This window comes from Rosa chinensis, chromosome 2 (assembly GCF_002994745.2).
Source record: "Rosa chinensis cultivar Old Blush chromosome 2, RchiOBHm-V2, whole genome shotgun sequence".
Classification (NCBI taxonomy): Eukaryota; Viridiplantae; Streptophyta; class Magnoliopsida; order Rosales; family Rosaceae; genus Rosa; species Rosa chinensis.
In genome coordinates this window covers 1,649,785-1,672,306 of record NC_037089.1, presented here as the reverse complement: position 1 = coordinate 1,672,306, position 22,522 = coordinate 1,649,785, and the positions used below count along the sequence as shown (strand labels likewise).

Sequence of the window (22,522 nt, the reverse complement as noted above, 5' to 3'; positions counted from 1 at the left end):
TGATATTGAACAAACTCTTAGTCTATGATGTTTTCCTGACCTATATTGTTCTGTTTTTGGCACCACATGAACTTGGGAGTTTGGAACCAAGAAATCCTCGGCAGCTTCTTTAACTTGTAGCTTGTGTACGTTTTCATCAATGCACTCTTTCCCTCGTACAAGTTAGTTACAATTACAAAGACGTACACTGTAGAGATTGAGTACTGCGTAAGATATTGTCAATTTTTTGTTGCTATCAAACAAGCCATATGGAGTGTGTACCTATCTTTCTATCTGTTCCATATGACCAGCTGCTTCATCAAAGGCGTAAATTGAGCAATTCATTCAACCTTTGAAAGAGAAAAAGATCACCTTTCCTTGGTGGCATGAACATTTGGATTTAAAAAGACTTGATTGGATGCTTCTTCTATTTGCTTTCTCTCTGCTCTCTCCTTTTGGTATAATAATATTATGGAAGACTTATATGGAAGCTGCGTTGAACATGGTAGAGCCGACCAAGTGAACCCATCCAACTAAGAATACGTGTGTGTGTCTGTTTCCAGATCAAATGTATCTAGCTAAGTAGCAAAGGTTTTGGTATTTGGTAAACACACTCAAAGGCTAAGAATTACTACCATGATGGGTTTCTCTTGATCCCAACTTGAAATCATCACCATAACATCTAAGATTATCTAGACAAAATAATGCAAACAGTGTTAGGGTGTTTCATTTATTTTAAATTTGCTTAAGCTTTTTAAAAACTGAAAAATACCGCAGACTTGAACACGTCTTCAAAGAAAATATCCGATGACATCTCGAAAGTCTATACGCATCTGTGACCCCATGAAGAAAGGAAATCAAGCTAATATTTGAACCTATTTATATATAAGCATTATTAGTTTTTTTTTTTTTTTTTTTTTTTTTTGAATATAGCATTTCCAGTGCACAGAACTAGTTCAACCTGAATTCCCAATTTGGTTTTGAAGGAGAGCAAGGTAGACGAAGACCCAAAATCAGAAACCATACAAGATTTCAAGTTAAAGTAAAGACAATGAAGCAAAGCTTGAAATTAAAAGACCCTTTTGCACAATTTTCACTTTCTAATTACAAAGATGAAAGGATTCGATCAATAACATCATATTTCATCACCAGATGATCAGACTATCCATTTCAATGAGACCATTTATATCCACACTTCAAAATATGGCCTTAATTCTCAAGTCTTACAACCCTGAGTGTCACACAACATCAGATTCAAATTGACAACACTCCAAACATTGTAAAGTCTCTCAATTCTTATTCATACACAGAGCATGTACTTTACCTTTTATGCTAAATCATATTCATCACCATCAAAATTAAGAGCTAACACACTCAAATTGTACATCAGACCTTAAAGAAAACAATATCCTCTTCCTCCTCCTCCTCGTCGAACGCACTCAACCGATCGAACGACCCCACAGAACCGAACCGGTGGTGCCTCACCGGCTGCGGCTGCCTGACCCCAGCCGCAGCCGGTGACGAAGAAGGCGAGGAATGCCCTGAACAACAAGAGTTATTACTAGCCACCACCAAACCCAAGTGCCCTTCGCTCCATGCCCGCCTCAAGGGATACGATACGCTTTTACTCTTTTGCCCTCCGTGCGTGCAATGCTGCTGCTGCCGGTCCTTCTTCTCCGACCTGTTGTGCAAAGCGCAGCCGCAGTTGCGGTGGTACGGCCGCCGTTCCTTCCCGACGTCGCTTCCTGAAATGCACCCCTCATAGGCCCCGCACCGGAACAACCCGTCGGCGCCGGCAGCAGCAGACATTTATACGTCTGTTTGACGATGATGGATATCGATCAAACAGAGACAGCGAAACACAACCGTAAATGGTGTTGATGGTCTCTGAAAATTAAGATCTTTAAAATCTGGAAGCAATGAAACGGTGAAGGCATATATAGAGCGAAGAACCAGAGAAAGTAGTTGTCAGCTAGCGATAGCTGGCTAGGGCAGTAAAATAAGCGTTGAAGGCGTGTCTTGTGGGTCGGTCATAGAGAATTAGAGACTAAACTTAACTAACTCTCATGCTTCTTCTACAGCACACACGTGCTTACGTATGAGGCTTTGGCAGTGTCCATGTGGTCGGGTCTGATTGACCGAGTTAGAGCAACTCCAACAGCTTCCCCATATTTTGATTTTTCTCTACTTTAGGGAAAAATGAGCCTCTTTTGCTCCAACAGATTCCCTATAATTATTCCTATTTTAGAGAAAGTGAGGAAAGAGAAAACCAAATTCCCTATATTTACAGCAATCTCTAAAATTTAAGGAAGAATATGGAGATTTTACAGATTGTTGTAAAATAGAGAATCTGTTGGAGTTAGAGAAGAAAAAAATGCTAAAACTTTGACTTTTGCTTCTTTATTATACAGAAATTATAGGGAAGCTGTTGGAGTTGCTCTTAGAGAAATACATAATCACTTTATTATAGGCTAATAGAAAGAGTTAGGAGAGAAAACTAGGGAGTGAAGTTACCAACAAATTGGTCTTGGCCCTTGGGTTGCCCCAAAACTAGGCAACAAGCTTTTTTGTTTGTAGGTGTGTATTTGGTATATGCCTTGGTTTGTTTTCACAATTTATCACGAGGAAGTTTATTGCGATAATCGGATTAATTAGATTACTAGTGGAGTAAGAGAACAAATTTTTCTTGGGGTTACTTGTTGATCATTTGAGAAAAAATTGTTGCTTGAAGAGGAAGAAATTAAAGCATATTTACAGCGCATTAAGTGGTAAGATAGATCTAGTTGAGAGCGAGATAAAAAAAGTTTACTGGTAAGTTTGTTTTGTTTGTACAATTTTTTTTGCTTAAACTTCTTTCAAACATCTTAACAAATATCTCATTTGCACCTTAACAAATTTTTCTTGTTGAAAGTGAATAAAGAAGCTTGCTCGTAAGTTCAATTTGTTATTCTCTTAGCTAGTCTAGCTTTAAAGCAATTTGTTACTCATCGTTGAGCCTGTATGTTTGCCCATCTTTCTCAGTCTCTTATCAAAATCTTTCAAGTATCTTAACAAATATCCCATATGCGGACTAATATGTATGTTCGTGTTAGCGATAGAGAGGAATATAATAAGCTACGTACTAATTAAGCACTTTTTAAGCTCCACATTAGTTTCAAAATGATCGATGATTCGGATTTCTTCGGTTGTTCCTTGAATGAGGTAAAATGGAAAGACTGTTTACCTACAAAATGGGAAGATCTATACGCTAGCTTGTAGAAAAGAATGCACATGCATTTTGGTGCCTTACAGATTGATTCCACACCAACACCACCTGCGGAGTATATGGAAATGAGAGGTTGCTTGTGCTAGCTCGTGCTTCAGATTTATAGCAAACCTCCACGTACTACTAAACTTTGTTTACTCAAAGTGGCAAGAAATGATTATGTATCAATGTGGTTTGCTTGGTTTAGTGAGCTTCTTGTCAGATCATGAACTTAGAAAACTACTATCCCTTGGAATCTCATGCATGTAACCGGTATACATGACACATGCACCAGAGAATAATAACAAATGTAAGATCATGTGAGACCGTGACTTAGCTAGAACCAAGCAACCCATGTGATACTGTGCGGTGAGGGCTGCACTTTCTGCTTTCAGTACTCATTCAGTACACAATGCAATTCATCTGCTCCATGCAATTACCAGAAGTAAAAATAGTAAGGGCTGAATAATCCGAAATATTAAAGCTTTAGAGTCGAGAGTCGTTACATTAATTAATTAATTGTATGAAACATACCGAAAATAATGACTATTCAAACAACTTCATGCATGAATTTTTATAATACACTCTGAAATTTGAAGTTATGAAAATAAAAGGACCCTAAAGATACTAGTTAGTAGTTACCAACTAATTACGTGGGACTATATAGAACGTTCAAGAGTTAATGGGTTATGTGTCATGAATATGAATGCCACAGAAGTCAATATATAAAATGCAGATTCTTGTTGCCACCAGTCACGCGTTTAAACTTTCCAGGTAATAAAGCCGTCGGCAACCATGCACGGTGGTTAAAAAGGGCCCGGATTCTGGTCTTCTTTTAAAATGTTAAAGATATAAATGGCAGCCAGAGCCAGCAAAGAAAATGTGTACAATAACATTACGAAAATAAAAGGACCATAAAGATACTAATACCGACTAATTAAAGAGGCCAACCGAATTTTCTGTTCTAAACTTCTAGTATCTCAAAGGAAACCAAGGACCAGACTCCATAATGGCTTTGCACCCACATTGCCATATCTACTCCAGCTGGGAACTGGTCCACTGCTCCAATGCCTCATCTATTTTCTTTACTTTCGGTCTAGCCAAGTGTCCTCATGATTGATTCCACATTAAGGCCGCGTTTGTTTGCGTGGATTAATAATTGGATAGGACAAAAATATATCCAAGTTACTGTTTGGTGGTTCAGATTATTCTGGGTATTTAAATCTTATCAGAGTAGGATATCAACTCCTGTTGGAGAGGTGGGATATGCACAACAGTACAAGATTATAACGAGAACCATCCTTGGACCTTGACGAAATGACCACCATCCTCTTCAATCCAAATACAAACCCCAGCCCTTGTATCATCCTCAGTGCAATCTGATCGAACCCGAACATCCCTCCGCTCAATCTCTCCGTCTCCGGTGGCGACGGTGCTAGTTGTACATCCCTCCTCCCTCGTTCTTTTCTACTGCGCCGGCCGGAGGCACCTCATTTACACTCATTTCCCGAACAGAATTTCCTACCAGACCTCCTCCACCGTCTTCGGCCTCGGCGGAGGCTCTGCTGTTGTAGACGTCGCGGACGAAGCCGTTGACGGTCATTGAGCCCAACTAGATCGGCGTGGGATTGGCCGTGTTAATGTAGCTGGTGGTGGTGGTGTGGTGTTTCGGGTTGAAAGGCAAGAAATCAAAGACATCGAAGCCCAATGAGGAGGAAAAGTTGAGTACGGTTGAAGAGTTCTCGCCGGAGCGATCGGATAAGAAGAAATTACCTCTATTCATCTTTCTTTGAGTCTTGAACCTTGCTTTTTTTTGTTTCTCTCACTTTTTGCATCTTTATCCATTCCGGCTCTAATCCTATAATACCAAACACGTGCAAGGAGGATAACAATTAACAAATCCAATCTTATACTAATCTAATCTAGTCATGTATCTTAATCCAATCCTATCATGGTTGCCAAACGCAGCCTAAATATCTAACAAACTATCATTCAAGTCGGGTTTGGTTCAGGCAGGATCGGGTTTGCCAGTCCCAAGTTGCACTGTTGGGCTAAGCAGTGTAGACTCGGGTGTCATGATGGACAGCTCTCAGCCCAATTTGATCTTGGGCTGGAATCAAATTTTGTAAACTAGTGGGCCAATATTGGCCTCATGCCTTGGGGTGAAACATTTACATTGGATATATATATGTTGTAGTTTTGTGAAGTAATACAATCCAAAATAATCACCCGTTGGGTTAGCCCAAGTGATGAAGAGGGTTTGGGAATTGACTCAGGACTAGGGTATGTCAGGTGTTCAATTCCCCATCCAATATAACAAAAAAAAAAAATCATCTAAAATATAACATATTTCGGACTCGTGTTTGCAGAGTTAGGTTTGAGCTTGAGCTCGTGTCTGGTTCGGGCTCTTTCTTGAGACGTCTAGAGATCAAAAGTCGGTTCCGGTTCGGACGGGTCAGGGTTGCCATTTTCGAGTTTCACCGCAAGCCTTACCCAGTTTGACCATATGCTTCATGAGGTGCTTTTGAGACCAAAACTGCTTTTGGTAAAATTTCTAAAACGCTGCATTTAGTTCACTTTAGCTTCTCCCAACTGAGTTTATGTAGCTTTTGTCGGTGTTTTGATGGGCCGCTCTAGGCCCACCTCAAACTTGGGCTGGAACTAGATTTTTGGCCCATGTTACCAAAACTAGGAACTAGTATTGGGCCTCAAGCAAAGTGAGACCATACACAGAATATACTAATATCTTCCTACAGAATGACCGTCCACGTCGCCAAGTCTCGTCGTCCTCTACGGCCCAGATAGCAGCACCGCTCGTCTGGGCATCACGAGATCGGTCCAAGACCATAAGCGAAAGCAGGAGCCTCTGTGTGTGTCTCTGTACGCAAAAAGCGCAGCCATGGCCGGTGGAAGAAAAGGAGGAGGAAGAAGAAGACCCAACAACAACAACAACGAGGTTACTAGGAACAGCAGCAGCAGAAGAAGATCATCGTCCAAATCCTCTGGCCGAGGTGGTCTGTTTGTCGAGGGCGGTCTTTTGTCTGATTGGTCTTTACCTCAAACCCCAATCACAGGTCTCTGCTTTATTCCTATAATTCATCATTAATTTCTGCTACCTCTCTGTTTGGTTTTCCCATGAAAAATAAATAAATTGAACCCAAAAAAAAAAAAAAAAAAGATGGAAGCTTTGGTTAATTTTAATCCGGTGAAAGTTAAGAGAACGAAGAATTTGAGCTTGGATAGCTTAATCTTGTTTAATTTACTGAACTGGGCAGGAGTTGATTTCATTTTGAGGTGTTAGATTGTGAAAAAGTTTGGATTTTTCTGTTGTTCTGAATTTGGTTTTGGTTTTTGAGTTGCAGGGAGGAATCAGAGTTCTAATAACAACAAATCTGGGTCGAAATCTGGGGGGAAAGCAGCTTCTGATACTAAAAGTGGGTCTCGAAAATCGAATGTCAATGCTGTAGGATACCGGTACCCTTCGGTTGAACTTCAGGTGTGTTCTGCTGGCTCATAAATAAGAGCTGAATTGCAGTCGGTTTTCTAATGCAAACCGAGCAATGTTTGAGAGGGAAAGAACTGAACTTTTTTTTCTAGAGCTAGGCTGATATGAGATTGAAACTGGTTTTCCTGTTTTCTTTACTTGTAGTGAGTTAAAAGTCTGTTCTTGTGATCAAGAAGTGTAATTGAAGTACATTATAACGCCAAATGGTCACATTGTAACGCTAAATGGTCACTGGATATGTTCAGTTCTTTTCCCACTTTGACAATGTGAATAACTTTAATAATGCATTGAGTTTTGGTGAAGCATCGATGTAGGGATTTGAGTTCTCTATTAATTATGCTTTGTTTTTTTTTTTTCAACAGGAGGGTTTAAACTCGAAGTTCCGTGTTAAGGGTGACGCTGACAATGACAATATGGACGAGTCGAGCCCTATGGTTTTAGTTGGTCTCAGTGATACCCAAATTTCAGCTCATGCAGACCAGACACCAGCTTCAGAACCTCAAGATGTGAAATTTACTTATCACTATGGTTCAAGTTTTGTGTTGGGTGAAAGCTCTTATAGAGGACTGGGGTTCTCTGAAGAACTTGAGGAAACCCCAAGTGGGGTTGAAGCTTCCTCAAAAGAAATGGAAGAGCCAGAAGACATGTGTTTTGGATCGTTGTCTTCTGAGAAGGATGCCAATGGGAAGAGTGATTATGAAGTTGGTGATGGTATGGCTGAAGATCTGCCGACAGAGGTGATGTCTTCTGATGAAAATTCAGGTTTTCTGTCATTTGGAGGCATTAGATTGTACACTCAAGATATATCTGATGAAGAAAGTGAGGAAGATGAAAATGGGGCGTCATTGTATGAAGGAAACTCGGAGTCTTCTGAGCCAGGAGGCCTACTTGGATCATCTGAAAGTGGAGATTCTGAAGAGATGTCGGATAGTGATTTAGATATTGATGACGAGGTTGCAGAAGATTATTTAGAGGGAATTGGTGGGAGTGACAACATTTTACATTCCAAATGGTTGGTAGGACAGCAATTGGATGTGTCTGATACAGATAGTTCTTCGAGCACTGACTTTGATGAGACTGTTGAGAAGTTGGGCGGAATTGCTCTTCAGGAGGTGTCTAGGGAATATGGTAAGAGAAATGCCCATTCACAAAAGAAACCCAATGTGACTGAAAGATATGCTCGGCATTTGGCTATAGATGACCTAATGCTTGTAAAGGATCCCAGAATTCGTTCTGCAAAAAAGAAACCTGTCACTAGGTTTCCTCAGTCTTGGCCTTCAGAGGCTCAAAGGAGCAAATATTCAAGAAATATTCCTGGTAAAGATTACTTAGATATGATACATTATACGTTTTGCCGCATATGTTTAACTAAGTACATGCATGAACACAATATGATAGTGTGCTGGCTGAGCGCCAAATTAATTAATTGGGTTTCAATTGAACTTCAGCCAAATTCAAAATTTATTACATTTGTTTGCTTCATCCTTCATTTGGAGTAGCAAGTGATTTCTCTCAAAATAGTGGAGCATGAAATATGATGTAAAGTGGATACATAGGATCTCATTGGAATGACTGTGTGATCATTTGCCCGCATATGTCATGTCATACCATGTATGATAAACATTCGAGGGGCCTTTTGTATGTCAGAGGCGGCTATCCTCTATGATATTGTACTTTTTTTTTCCAGTGGATTATCTTTCAGCTCACATTTTTATCACTTCAATTGACTTACCAATCAGGTACTAAGAAAAAACATCGTAAAGAAATTATTGTTGCAAAGCGTCGAGACAGAATGCTGCGCCGAGGTGTTGACCTTGAGCAAATAAATTTGGTATAACTTTTTATTGTTTTCAGTAATGGTGCATGTTGCATCTTAATTTCATTTTGTTCCAATTACTCACTATTAAAACCGGAGACTACCTTTCAGCTCTATTTTTTTTTATTTGTAGAAATTAGAGCAGATTGTCTTGGGTGGAGTGGATATGTTTTCTTTTCATCCTATGCATTCCCGGGATTGTTCCCAGGTACGGATTTTTTATCTATCACTTTGGTTTACAGTTTGTTACTTCTTTTGTATTTAGTTTCATCATTGCCACTTCTTTTACTTGTATAAGTTTAATTGACTGGAATATCTTAGTGAAATATTTAGTTGTGTTTAAGCCAATGAGATGCTTTGGTTTTGATAATTAGAATTGGTTAACTCTACTCTCTCCCATCTCTATTCATACCAAAGCTCTGGAGATTTGAAATTTAGTTAGTATGAAGCCCGGGGCAATAAACTTTGTGATTTGAATAGTGCTCTGTGAAGGTTGATCTCTCCTCAATACACCAAATGAAAGTGTTTGTTTTATCTATATCGTACAGTGCAGGAGTATTGGCCATTTCTAATTAGACTGCTTGTGAATATGTTAGGTGCAACGATTAGCAGCAATTTATCAACTGAAGAGTTCTTGCCAAGGATCTGGCAAAAAGAGGTACTGAAGTTCCTTTTCTGTGTTGTACATAGAAAACATGATATTGATGTGTTCTCTTTTTTACCCCTAGATTTGTAACGTTGATGCGGACACAACAAACAAGCATGCCATCAGCAATCAATAAAATCCGTCTTGAAAAGGTTGTTCGTTACTTGCACTCTACCAAATGTATTGTATGGCTGGCTCTGCATATCTCTGATGTTGTCATGAATAGCAGCCAACTTTATGATTATGTACTGTATTTCAGTTGATTGGAGCTGGCATGGAGGATGATGATTTTTCTGTTGTTGAGCCTACTGGAGACAAAAACAGGTCAATGAGAATCAGAAAAGGGACTGGTTTGAAGGCACCAGAATCTAAACAATCCACCCAAAGAAAGACAACAAAGGTCTCAGCCAAACGTGGCAGTGGCAGAGCCTTTGAACAAAAAAGTAGTGGGAAAGTGGATTCATTTGCTAATAAACCAGTATCATTTGTATCAAGTGGCGTGATGCAATCACAGACTGAGATCACAACTATTGATTCAGTTGCATCACAGACTGAGATCATCACTGTTGATTCAACAATAGACGCAAGCTGTAAAAATAAGGATGCTGTTGGCTCCGCTGATTTCCGTTCTTTTGAGGTACACACCAAGGGTTTTGGATCAAAGATGTTGGCTAAGATGGGATTTATTGAAGGTGGTGGATTGGGGAAAGACGGACAAGGTAGGTCGGAGCCCATTGAAGCGGTCCAGCGTCCTAAATCACTTGGATTGGGTGTAGATTTTTCCAACACCATTGGTGTCCAAATCGTGAATACCCCAGGAAAACAGAACCCTGCAAAGAACACGCCAGCAAAACATAACTCAGCAAAGAGCACGCCCGCAAAGAACCCAGTAAGGAACAAACCTCAAACCGAGAGAGTGGGATCTTTTGAAAGGCATACCAAAGGATTTGGATCAAAGATGATGGCCAGGATGGGGTTTGTTGAAGGAATGGGATTGGGGAAGGATTCACAAGGCATTGTCAACCCTCTGGCTGCAGTCAGGCTACCAAAATCCAGGGGGATAGGTGCTTAAGGTCAGATGTTAGTGATAGTGAAATCGAATGCCCCTTGGTTAAAATTTAATTTAAGTATTCATTTTCCTGATGTAGCTCATTCTGCATATACCTTGTCAATTTGTCATCAATGTTTAACTTATTACTTAACTTTCACTCCCCACAGATCTGTTCATTAATTTGGTGTTGTTGAAAATAAAAACATGTGGTACGGAGTGACCATCTAAGGACCACCATGTGTGTCTCTGTCTTTGTTCCTGATTGGCAGTGTTGCAATTGTTACGCAGGCATTGAACTTCCTCTTCATTGCTGTTTTTGAGAGCCAATCTTTCAAGCATTTATGTTGCACCAAATTCGTGATTTGACTATATTGTGTAGGAATCGCATGGCTTTATGGTGAATCATTAAATAGGACTCATAGAAGATGGGTTACGATATCAGCTTTCGAAGGAATGTGTTAAACACTGGAGGGATTAAGTCACAGTTACAATCTCAGATTCAAATTGCATAAAATATCTTTCAATTCAAATCAATGTAATATACAAGTATTTGATCTTGAACGAAATGAGCAATGCTCATCCGTTGACCATCCCATGTTGTATATACGATATGGGATTCTCAAAGCCACTAATGGAACTAGCATGTACAAAGAGACATGTTACAAACTTGTAATATTGTGATTGAAGCATTCAAAAGGAAGCAACTTAGGAACAAAGAAATCAAATAAAGCTAGATCTGAACCACATGGCTAATCTTTTCGTCTTGAGCTTCCAAAACTTCAACAATAGAAGCACAAATTGCAGAAGCACCAGAGGTGAGCCGATAAAATTTCGATCTCCCGCATTTTAGAACTTCGAGCTTAGAACCTCATATCGTGAAGATAAAAATTACTCGAACCGTCACACATTGATAATACCAATAAGAAAATGATTTTCTTTTCTTTTCTTTTCTCAAAACAAATAAATAAATGAACATTACTAAACGTCTTATTAGGGGGAAAACGACATCAAAAAAATGAGGCAAAACCCAGATCTGGCATTTCATACATTATATAGGGGCATTTAGGAAAAAAACTCAAAACTTGTGGCACTTTCCTGAAGAAGAGAAGAGCCAAACCATATAAAATACGCTAGTCCAACACCCCCAAAATTCCTGACTCTATTTTTGGCCCTTTCTGCTCTAAAATCCCAAACCCAACAGATTTCTGAACCTTGAAGGGAGATCTCTGCTGGTTCTCACTCACACCCTTTTGCTCTCTACTTGTCCATGTCTCACACTCTGCTACAGGTCAGTTAGATCCTCAAAGATTCAAACTTTTAAGTTCCTATTGCAATTGAAATGAATAAAAGATCAAAACTTTAGGTTTTATTTGCTGTTTATTTGTCCAATTATAGATCTTTAATGCTGTGGTAGTTTTAGTTTTGATTCAATTTTGTAACTGAAATTTGAATTGGAATCGGAATTTGTGTTGAAGTTTGAATTTTTGGCTCATTATGTGTTCTGGGTGTTCCAGATCTGACGTAAACTGTATCAAGAATGGAGCTTTCTCATAGATTTAGGATCTGGGGTTTCACCATTTTGTTGATATTTCAATCTGTGTATGGATTTTATCTTCCGGGTAGTTATCCTCATAAGTATGCTGTTGGGAATGAGTTGTGGGTGAAAGTGAATTCTCTGACTTCGATTGATACCGAGATTCCGTTTAGCTATTACAGTTTGCCATTTTGTGAGCCCCCAAATGGGATTAAGGACAGTGCTGAGAATCTCGGCGAGCTCCTCATGGGGGATCGCATTGAGAATTCTCCATACCGGTTCAAGATGCACACTAATGAGTCGGAGATCTTTCTGTGTAAATCCGGTCCGTTGGATGCAGATCGGTTGAATCTCTTGAAGAAGAGGATCGATGAGATGTATCAGGTCAACTTGATTTTGGACAATTTGCCTGCGATCCGGTACACCAAAAAGGAGGGTTTTCTTTTGAGGTGGACTGGGTATCCAGTTGGGATCAAGGTTAAGGGTGTGTACTATGTGTTTAACCATTTGAAGTTTAAGGTGCTTGTGCATAAGTATGAGGAGCCCAATGTGGCGCGCGTGATGGGTACTGGTGATGGGGCAGAGGTGATCCCAACGGTTGCAAAGGCAGATTCAGATGTGCCCGGGTGGATCATTGTAGGGTTTGAGGTGATACCTTGCAGTTTCACGCATAATGTAGATGCTGTGAAGAATTTGAACATGTATGACAAGTACCCTACTGCTATTAAATGTGATCCAACGACTGTGGCAATGGCTGTTGATGATAAGAAGCCGATTATCTTCTCATATGAGGTTGAATTCGAGGAGAGTGACATCAAGTGGCCTTCGAGGTGGGATGCTTATTTGAAGATGGAGGGATCTAAAGTCCATTGGTTCTCCATTCTCAATTCTCTGATGGTGATTACTTTCCTTGCTGGAATTGTCCTCGTGATCTTTTTGAGGACTGTTAGGCGGGACCTGACACGGTATGAAGAGCTTGACAAGGAGGCTCAAGCACAGATGAATGAGGAGTTGTCTGGCTGGAAGCTTGTTGTTGGGGATGTTTTCCGTGCTCCAGACCATCCTGCCCTGCTGTGCATAATGGTTGGTGATGGGGTTCAGATCCTCGGGATGGCAGTGGTTACCATATTGTTTGCTGCTCTTGGGTTCATGTCCCCTGCTTCCCGTGGAACACTTGTTACAGGTATGCTGTTTTTCTACATGATCCTTGGTATTGCAGCTGGTTATGTTGCTGTTCGTCTTTGGAGGACAATTGGCTGTGGAGATAAAACGGGATGGGTTTCAGTCTCATGGAAGGTTTCCTGTTTCTTCCCTGGAATTGCCTTTTTAATTCTGACGACCCTGAATTTCCTATTGTGGGGTAGTCACAGCACAGGAGCCATTCCATTTTCTCTGTTTGTTATTCTCATCTTGCTCTGGTTCTGCATTTCTGTTCCCCTTACACTAATTGGTGGATACCTCGGGGCCAAGGCACCTCACATTGAGTTCCCTGTTCGTACCAATCAAATTCCCAGGGAAATCCCAGCACAGAAATACCCATCCTGGCTGTTGGTTCTTGGTGCCGGTACTCTCCCCTTTGGCACCCTGTTCATTGAGCTCTTCTTCATCATGTCCAGCATTTGGATGGGCCGTGTCTATTATGTCTTCGGGTTCCTCTTCATCGTATTGATCCTTCTGGTTGTGGTCTGTGCTGAGGTGTCTCTAGTTCTGACCTACATGCACCTCTGTGTGGAGGATTGGAAATGGTGGTGGAAGTCCTTCTTTGCTTCTGGTTCTGTTGCCATATACATTTTCTTGTACTCCATAAACTACCTAGTTTTTGATCTCAAGAGCTTAAGTGGGCCTGTCTCTGCCACTCTCTACTTGGGATATTCCCTCTTCATGGTCATTGCAATCATGCTTGCTACAGGCACGGTTGGTTTCCTCTCCTCATTCTGGTTCGTGCATTACCTCTTCTCCTCGGTGAAGCTGGACTGAAGAACTAAGAACTTTTGCCACTCGAAGATTGGCACTTAAAAGAGTAGTGGTGATTATCATTCAGGGAAGAAAGAGTCTACAGATGCTCCTATCATGTTCTACTTTTCATTTGATTCTGTTAACTTAGTTCATGTAATAACAATAATTCGTCAGTTTTGCTTAATTCTTTAATAGATGGTGGCTTATAGTTTGATACTTCAAGTTTAATTGATAGTTGGCTTGTGTGATATTACCATTCTGTACTCTCGATTGGTAAACACAGTTTCGCTCTGTTTATTGTTTATGAATTTTAAACTCTTCTAGTTGAGATGAGTCTCTTTGGTTCTTTGTTAAGATGGTTACAATGTCTCTATCACCTAAACCAAAAGCTAAAAACAATTTCTTGAGAAACTATGGTTCTTGATCTGATTAAGGTACAGCATCTCCTTTCACTGTTCAAAAGCTCAACAATTTCTTTACAGTTTTGGTAAAGAAAATCTTACTTCAACCCAGGTGTGGCTCCCACCTTGTGTATATTATGGTCAGGACAAAACCGTGCCACTGGAAGTGATTTGTGTCAAAATCTTAGCTTGATTGCCTTGAACAGAACACAGGGAGGGAACTAGTGGTGTCGGTTTTTCTGCTGGCTTCAGCCTCTTAAACTTGGTTCCCAAAACTCTTTCTTTCCTTCCTTCTCTCTCAGTCTGGTTCATACTTACACAGAGATCATAAGAATGATGCTCACTTCCCTCTCTCATTCTCAATCCACTAATGTCTATTCCACTCCATCAATCCTTCCTATCTCTCCTCCCATTCTTACATCTTCGTCTTCTTCCTTTCTGTCACTTGAGCCATCTTCTCACCGTCTCTCTCTGCATGTCTATAGCAATGACCGTTTGAGGATCGCCCACAAATCCAACGTGTGTGAAAAAGAAGAAAACAGACATTCATCTTTGTGTTTTATGGTGATTTGGTTTTTTAATTACTAAGTGTGTATTCTCTGTTTTAATCATGGCAGGGACTGAAGTTGAGTTGTTCTTTAAAGGAACCGCCTTTGAAGGTTATGATTTCTGGTGCACCGGCTTCTGGGAAAGGAACTCAGTGTGAATTGATTGTCAAGAAGGTAACCATTTTCATAGGGATTGTAATTGGAGACTAAGGAACAAGTATTTTACATTTTCACTGCTAGGATTGATATATGCATCATTTATAACTTACTAGCTTCCTCTTGGTTCCTCAGTTTGGATTGGTGCACATATCAACAGGGGACCTTCTAAGAGCTGAAGTGTCATCTGGGACTGAGATTGGGAACAAAGCCAAAGAGTTCATGAATGCTGGCAAGTTGGTTCCTGATGAAATTGTCACAGCTGTATGTATTCTATGCATTCACATGAGTTAGAAATATTGCATTTTTCATGACTCCGTTATCTAATTGGTAACATAATCTATTGTGTAGATGGTGACGTCACGATTATCACGAGAAGATGCAAAAGAAAATGGGTGGCTTCTGGATGGATATCCGCGAAGTTTTAGCCAAGCACAAAGTTTGCAGAGTCTGAAGATAATACCAGATGTTTACATTGTCTTAGATGTATGTGAGTTTTATCTACTCGGCTGAATTTGTTACTATAGAACTCTAGGCACAAGGAACAAATTTTCATAACGCATTTAAAGAGAATTAAATTTATGGTTTCTAATTGGTACTACGGTTCTACTCAAATTTCCGTTAGATTAGAACTTTTGTACAGAAGTATAGCCTGGTAAAACTATAACCATTTCATCGTCTTGTGATATTATAGCTCTTACATCCAAATTGCTTCAGAAAGAGTTGATCTTTACATAGATGTTATTTCTTAATACTCAGGTTCCTGATGAAATTCTAATCGACAGATGTGTTGGAAGGAGGCTAGACCCAGTTACAAAGAAGATTTACCATGTCAAAAATTTCCCACCAGAGACTGAGGAAATTAAAGCAAGACTTACTACCCGGCCTGATGACACTGAGGAAAAAGTAAATTCGCATCTTACATTTTCCTCTCATGTTCTTTATACAAGTTATCATAGATTATTCTCTCATATGCAGATGTATGGCTTCTTTGCAAAATCAAATTCATCATTAATCCATTATTAGGTCTTACATTTGGTTGCTGTCATGTAATTCAACTCCATTTTTCATCTAGGTGAAGTCACGTCTTGAAATATACAAGAAAAATGCAGATGCAATCTTATCCACTTACTCAAACATAATGAAAAGGGTAACTTAGTTACTGTTCTCATTTTTCCTTTTATCTCTACTGTATGGATTTATGTAAACAGCTTGCACTTTATCTCTTGAATACACAGATTGATGGAAACCATCCTAAAGAAGTAATTTTTGGAGAAATAGACTCCATTCTGTCTCAAGTGCTGAATGATAAAGAAAAGAAGAGGAAATTAGGTATGCCTCTTCTGGATCTAAGTACTTTCTATGAGTTTTCTCTAAACTAGATGATTAATATTTTAGAGGGATGGTGTTAAACCTTGCTATGAGGTATTATAAAACTTATATGGAGATGAGTTGTTCTCATATAAGAATGCAACTCTTTTTCTCCGTCCCTCTTGAAGGAGATTGTTGATTGGCTTCTGGTGACTATTTTTGAAGAGAATCATGATCTATTATTCTATTAAGTATTACTCAAATTTGAATACTTACTTTAATTTGGCTATTGTTTTATTTCAGGGAGTAGCTTAAGTCAGTCATCTTCAGTCCAGGTAAATTTTGGCTATACTGTGCAATTTTCTATGGTTTCGATGTCCATATTATATTCAACTTTTTGATCAATAGTTTTCGTATCTCCTTTTATATTTTTCTTTTGCAAATTGACAGGATAACTGGAGGGGAATTCCTACTAAATTGAATAACATCCCACACTCTAGAGACATCAGGAACTATTTTTATGATGATGTACTGCAAGCCACCAAAAGATCTATAAATGATGGAGGAATTCGATTAAAGGTTTGCTTTTGTTTCTACTTAAGATGCATTAGTGATATATGTGTATATAAACCTGTATTTCTACATGTCTGCATACATGTTAGGATATTGCGCGTACTTCTTTGTCAAGTCATCTGGTGTATTCATGTAATGGGGCTGGATTAATTTGGCTTAATGTGTCATTCCATATTGGCAGGTGGAGATTAATATTCCAGAGCTGAACCCAGAAATGGTAAGGGACCTTTGCCTTAATCTTCCTAAACTTCTTTGGAGTTAACTATATCTTATGGTGCACAGGATGTTTATCGAATAGGTACCTTAATGGAACTTGTTCGAACTCTAGCTCTTTCATTTGCTGATGATGGGAAATCTGTCAAGGTAATTTGATCCTGGTTTCTCTTACTTAGACTAGTGCTTAATGGTAATCTGAACTTTGCCTGGCATCCATAATTTTTGTTGTCAGGTTTGTGTTCAAGGCTCTATGGGGGAAGGTGCCCTTGCTGGAATGCCATTGCAGCTTGCTGGGACTCGACAGATCTTAGAGTACATGGACTGGGGTGAATATGGGGCCATGGGGACGTTTATCAAGATTGGTGCTATAGGTAAAAAAATGATATGTATCACATCAGATGTAGACTCAAGTTTAATATTATGGTATCTGTAGACATTGGTCATCCTTGATTCCCTGTTAAATTTGAATTACATTATCCCATCTGTCATGACACTGCCTCTGCATCAATGATGATGTGGTGCATTAGAGATTCAATCGTTGTCTTGACAACAGTTGATACACTTGACGTGAAAATAGTACAGGCTTTAAAATAAGTGTGCTACAAAGCATGTGTGTATGCCATGGCCTTAGCTTCTCTTTTTGCAAGTGCAGGTGCCAAATATGTAGATGAGACTGATGACCTGTTTATCTTAGTAGCTCCTCAGAATGCTGTCGGGAATTGTATTATTGAGGTATCTTGAGTTTATGTTCCACCATTACATTTGGAGAACAATTTTGCTTGACATGCTTTACTTCTACCTTTTTTTTCTGTTAAAAAGTCCTTTAATTAAATTTACAGGATTTGCAAGCTATGACTGATGCTGCTGGGGACCGACCAGTAATTCTTATCAATCCTAGGCTCAAGGTTTAGTTTCTATTTTGCATATTGATGGCTTATCTTGAGTTATTGATGAAACGATGTTCTGTTAGAGTTGAACAATATGATTTAACTTGAATCTGGAAACATGAAATTGTTCTGATCTTCTGTTCTGCGTATTACACTGACCAATCTACGGCATTGTATCAACATTATGAACCATTGCTCACTCGCCAAGAAATTTGGCACATATTGATGATTTTATTTTTATTTTTTATTTTATTATTTCAAATTTCAGGATCTTCCTGCTTCAAGTGGAATTATGCAAGTAAGTCAAGAACTCATGAGTTGGAATTAACTTAATACAAGCCATTCAGTTCCTAAACTAGTTTTCCTTTCAAAGACCATGGGTCGTGACAAGAGGTTGAAGTATGCTGCAACGTTTGAAAATTGCTATTTCTTCCGGCTTCTCTACTTTGCAGGAACCCAATATCCAATTATGGGTGCTCTAAGGTAAAGCTTTTAGTGAGTTGCTACTCCACTACTTCCTTTTAATTTTTAAACTAGTTTTTTTCTCTGTTTCTCCTACACACGAGGCAATTAAAAGAAGATGCTAATAAAGCAATGTTGTCGTTAGTTACAACAAAGAAAAATGGTAGATTGATATTTATCTCCTGCAACATGTGCCCTGAATGTTGACTCATGACACTAGTAAGTGTTCTCACATATTTCCTCATGTTTTAGGATGTCTTACCCTTATCGTTATGAATTGTACAAGAGGGTGAATGACCCTTCTGGGAAGGAGAAGTATGTAATCTTGTCTACGTATCCTAAAAAGCCAACTATTGATGAGGTGAATGATGCTTTTGAAGGAAAGCCTAGGTAAATCTCATAAACGGTCGCATTAGACATTATCTTTGTTTGTTCCTTTGATTATAAAGATGTCGACCCTGACTGTATGATTTCATCTCGTTCGACTTTTGCAGAAATGAAAATAAGAAAGCTGTGGGAATTTGGTGAGAAACATTCATCTTGTACAAATTTACATTTGTGAGAGTTAACATGTACAAATTTGTCAGCATGTCTATTTGTAACTCTTTCTTTTTCTCATAGGGGATTCCTAAGTGGTATATTGCAAAACTAAAGGAAGGCAGTACATATCATCACATGCAAGTCTATTAGCTACCAAAAAGGAAGAATTTCTACAGTTCCTTACACTCCTACTGTCAGTAAATCCTTCTCATCTGATCCCTAGCTGGCTGTGTTTTGTTTCGCATCGAGTAAAGATCAAGAAAACATGGTGTAAAGTCTCTCTGGCATCAGTAACCCTACTGATGCAATCGCGTACATAAGACAGCTTCTTATGATTTTATTTTTTTCTTCTTCTTACTGTATTTTACAGATTCGAGATCATGCATATAAAAAGTTTTAACGTGCAGGAGTTGATGTCATCGACAGCTCTTGGGTCTCTGTAGTATTTCATTAAAATATAGTGATTAGAAAATAAAGTTGAACATTTCTGGGGTAGCAAAATTCTGGGGTAGTCTTATTTCAGAAAACTAAAAGCATGTTTCATGCTGAGTATAGTGATTACTGATTAGAAAACAAAGTAGAACTTTTCACGGGAAGCACAATTCTGCGAGTTTATTTCAGAAAACAGAAGGCATGTTTCATGTTGAGTACTTAGACGGCATACATCCAGCTTTAGATTTTTCATTTTTGACTATGATTAAAAAGAAGAAAACGGGTTTCAAAAAAAAGAAAAAAAATAACAGAAGAAAACTGTGATGGCGGGCTGGCGGACATCGGCTATAGCTAATATTGTGGACTAATGGAAACATTTACACTCTTTTTTCATTTTTAATGAGAGTGATCTGATTCGGGGAAGACTTTAACCAAAACCAAAGTTTTCGAAGTCCGACAGTGATCCTCAATCCCATTACGTTTCGACACACCAGATCGAAATATACGGCTCAGAAAATCACACCTTTCTAGCCCCCATAAGTAGGATATCCATATCTATTTCCAGATTATTGCGTAATTTCATCCTATTCCATGGTGGGTTGGTCGTCTTGGAAAGTTCCTCCTTTGGAATTGGTAGTCTATTTTATTGGAAATACTTCATCAAGGTTGGACTAATGGACTTGGACTGCCACAAGATATTTGTGGTTACACATCAACATCTGTGAACTGTTGCATGTATAATGCCAAACTGACCCTAAATGCATCAACCAATCACTTCTCTAAGCAATTTATCCTTTTCTTTTTTTTGGTTAAGCAAATAATCTTTCATTCGGGCTTTTTTTTTTTTTTTTTGAATAAAGAGCTGGTGCGGCTGCTCTCAAGCCTTAATTAATGAAACTGTCGAATACAAGGGGGGACAATGAGCCTAAACCCCTGATTACAATAAGCATCTAGAGTATTTTCTGAAATAATATCATTCGGGCTTTATATGGACAAAAATTTTGGTAATATTTCAATCTTTAAGTCAAGGTCGTATTTTTGACAATTATTCTGTATCTAATGTTAATGACTAGTCAGCAAGATACTAATTTTCTTTACCCATTTTGAAGACTTTAATTTCTACATTAATTTCATTGGTTTCATTATCCTCAAACTTTCACTCTTGGTTTCGTATCCGCTTGGATCACAACAAATATATGGTAACACAACCACTGCAACTGGCCTAGTGGTTCTTGCCTAGTTGGGTGTGCTCCCCAACCTAGGTTCGAACCTCGAAGCTGTCAAAGTGGCCAGACACTGTGCTGCAATGCACAGTTGGAGCATTTCACATACGCTGAAGGGATTTATCTTTGGCCTAAGAAGCCTTTGGATTCTCCTTGACAAAGTAAAAAAAAAAAAGATATATAGTAACGCGTTACCAACCCCCTTCAGGTCTAGAATCTAAAACCAAAGCATCCCACCTTTGACCACCATCGGCCAACAAGGAACACCAACCATCTCATGTCACCCCATTTGCGGAGTGTTAGATGAGGCACAAGATGAAAATAATTAACCCTATGTCTTTTCTTTTCTTTTTTAATAAAAGAAAAATTTATTCCAATCAACTACGATTACAAACTAACCGCAACAATTGACCATAGATTAAGATTAGTTTAAAGGTGAAAATCTAAATAATCATAAACATATATTCTTCTAATCACCCCTTTGAGTGATTGTTAATTGGTAAAGATTCCTTTGAATAACTGTTAAGGCAAAAATATTTGCTTCTCGATTGGATCAATCATCACTTCATCAGTGTGGCCATAGTGTGGATATCATTATCAGTTTACCACTTTAGGGGAAAGCTTTCTGGTACACTTTAAAGAAAGCTTTTGATCTTGCTATGAACACTTTGGGGAAAGTTGGAAGCTGAAAATGTGGTAGTAAAAAAGTAGACCAACTTTGTTTCGTTTTCTTGGGTTTGATCGATTGTCGTGGAATATTATTCAAATATAACTAAAACACCTGGTGATCTTGGCCACATTTCACTTATTATGATCTCAGTGATCTCACTCAGAATAAATTTGAGTATGGGCGTAGTTAATGATTAATCTCACGGCTCTCAGCTATTTTAGAATTTCAATACTCAAGAACACTATAAAACTTTCAAAAACAAAAGAAAAAACCTTAAAAGTTAAAACCGTGCAGTAAAGAAAAATAAAGTTTTTTTGTTTTTTTTTTGTTTTCCCATTGAATTACGGACTCGTTAGCTATTCTACTTGTTATAAATATACAGTCTGCAAACATGTTCATTTGTAACCATATCAATCATACATGTTCATGTACTAAGGAGATTTTGGCTCAACTGGGTTCAGCTGCTCACAGATTTAAACCTAATGATGGAGGATAATTCATAACAAAATTTCCACACTACCAAATCTCTCCTTTTGCTTGATTAAAAAAAGATAAACATATCTATCCTTATCTGCTAAACTGATCATTTGTATCAATATATATTCCTTATTTGGATTTGATGAATGTCTACTGTATTTAATACCAATGGTCATAATTTCTTATGGATAAAATACTTATGACACAATTAAGTTTTTGGATCAGATTAAACATGAGTTTATATGGCACAATTATCTTTCCATTTTGAATTTCTTACCTTCTTGGTTATCCTCTATATCTAACAACAACAAAAATGCTTCATTCTTCACTGCCGGTTTTCAAAAGTTCTGTTAGTTGATTTTCTTTTGCTCTGTTTTGATTTGCAGGTATGTAATATTCTCTCTTCTTTTTCGGTCACTTTTTGCATTTTTGCTCTGCAAACTAGGTTTTTACTAGGTTTTCTTTTGGCTCTTTTTTTTTGGTCCGATTCTTTTGGCTCTTTGATGTATTAATTTTGAGTAGGTGGTTTGTATAGAACTATAGATTGTTTTATATTCTAGAACTAATCAGACAATATGGTACTAGAAAACAAATTTTTTTCTTTTCAACTATTTGACTTATTCTACCCTGACTTCTCCTCTCAAATTAAGTTCTGCATGAATGTTTATACCCATTTTTGAAGCAAATAAACATATATTACTATATAATAAATATAAAACTTATTCTGATCTACATGTAAAAAAAAATTAATAAAAAAAAAAAGTCTTTTAGAGGTAGCCCCAAGGAGTTTGGATTGCATGCTTCACGCAATCATGCCTAAAACTTATTCTGATCTTATGTCAAGTTGTACCAAATTATAAATAATTCTTATACATTTCAAATTATAAATACTTCT

The 22,522-nt window shown here is 38.4% G+C and overlaps 4 protein-coding genes across 4 annotated transcripts; 3 read left to right on the top strand and 1 right to left on the bottom strand.

Moving 5' to 3' along the window:
* Nucleotides 1–1,365: 1,365 nt before the first annotated feature.
* On the bottom strand, nucleotides 1,366–1,788 carry LOC112188795. Its single transcript, XM_024328003.1, has one exon. It carries the CDS (start codon nucleotides 1,786–1,788, stop codon nucleotides 1,366–1,368), a length of 423 nt encoding a protein of 140 aa, XP_024183771.1.
* Nucleotides 1,789–5,987: 4,199 nt separating this feature from the next.
* Nucleotides 5,988–10,509, top strand: LOC112184882. The gene is made up of 8 exons (XM_024323116.2): nucleotides 5,988–6,297; nucleotides 6,586–6,719; nucleotides 7,091–8,045; nucleotides 8,468–8,559; nucleotides 8,678–8,752; nucleotides 9,141–9,202; nucleotides 9,273–9,342; nucleotides 9,450–10,509. The coding sequence occupies exons 1-8, from the start codon at nucleotides 6,123–6,125 to the stop codon at nucleotides 10,260–10,262; spliced, it is 2,376 nt and encodes a 791-aa protein (XP_024178884.1). The 5' UTR covers nucleotides 5,988–6,122; the 3' UTR covers nucleotides 10,263–10,509.
* Nucleotides 10,510–11,336: 827 nt separating this feature from the next.
* On the top strand, nucleotides 11,337–13,953 carry LOC112184883 (transmembrane 9 superfamily member 11). The gene is made up of 2 exons (XM_024323117.2): nucleotides 11,337–11,529; nucleotides 11,756–13,953. Exon 2 carries the CDS (start codon nucleotides 11,779–11,781, stop codon nucleotides 13,750–13,752), a length of 1,974 nt encoding a protein of 657 aa, XP_024178885.1. The 5' UTR covers nucleotides 11,337–11,529; nucleotides 11,756–11,778; the 3' UTR covers nucleotides 13,753–13,953.
* Nucleotides 13,954–14,181: 228 nt separating this feature from the next.
* LOC112184884 (adenylate kinase 5, chloroplastic) lies at nucleotides 14,182–19,326 on the top strand. The gene is made up of 19 exons (XM_024323118.2): nucleotides 14,182–14,651; nucleotides 14,750–14,854; nucleotides 14,972–15,100; nucleotides 15,188–15,322; nucleotides 15,596–15,742; nucleotides 15,912–15,986; nucleotides 16,075–16,168; nucleotides 16,451–16,482; nucleotides 16,598–16,726; nucleotides 16,902–16,937; nucleotides 17,003–17,083; nucleotides 17,169–17,307; nucleotides 17,589–17,668; nucleotides 17,776–17,841; nucleotides 18,092–18,121; nucleotides 18,197–18,306; nucleotides 18,538–18,675; nucleotides 18,780–18,809; nucleotides 18,907–19,326. Exons 1-19 carry the CDS (start codon nucleotides 14,466–14,468, stop codon nucleotides 18,935–18,937), a joined length of 1,773 nt encoding a protein of 590 aa, XP_024178886.1. The 5' UTR covers nucleotides 14,182–14,465; the 3' UTR covers nucleotides 18,938–19,326.
* The last annotated feature ends 3,196 nt before the right edge of the window (nucleotides 19,327–22,522 follow it).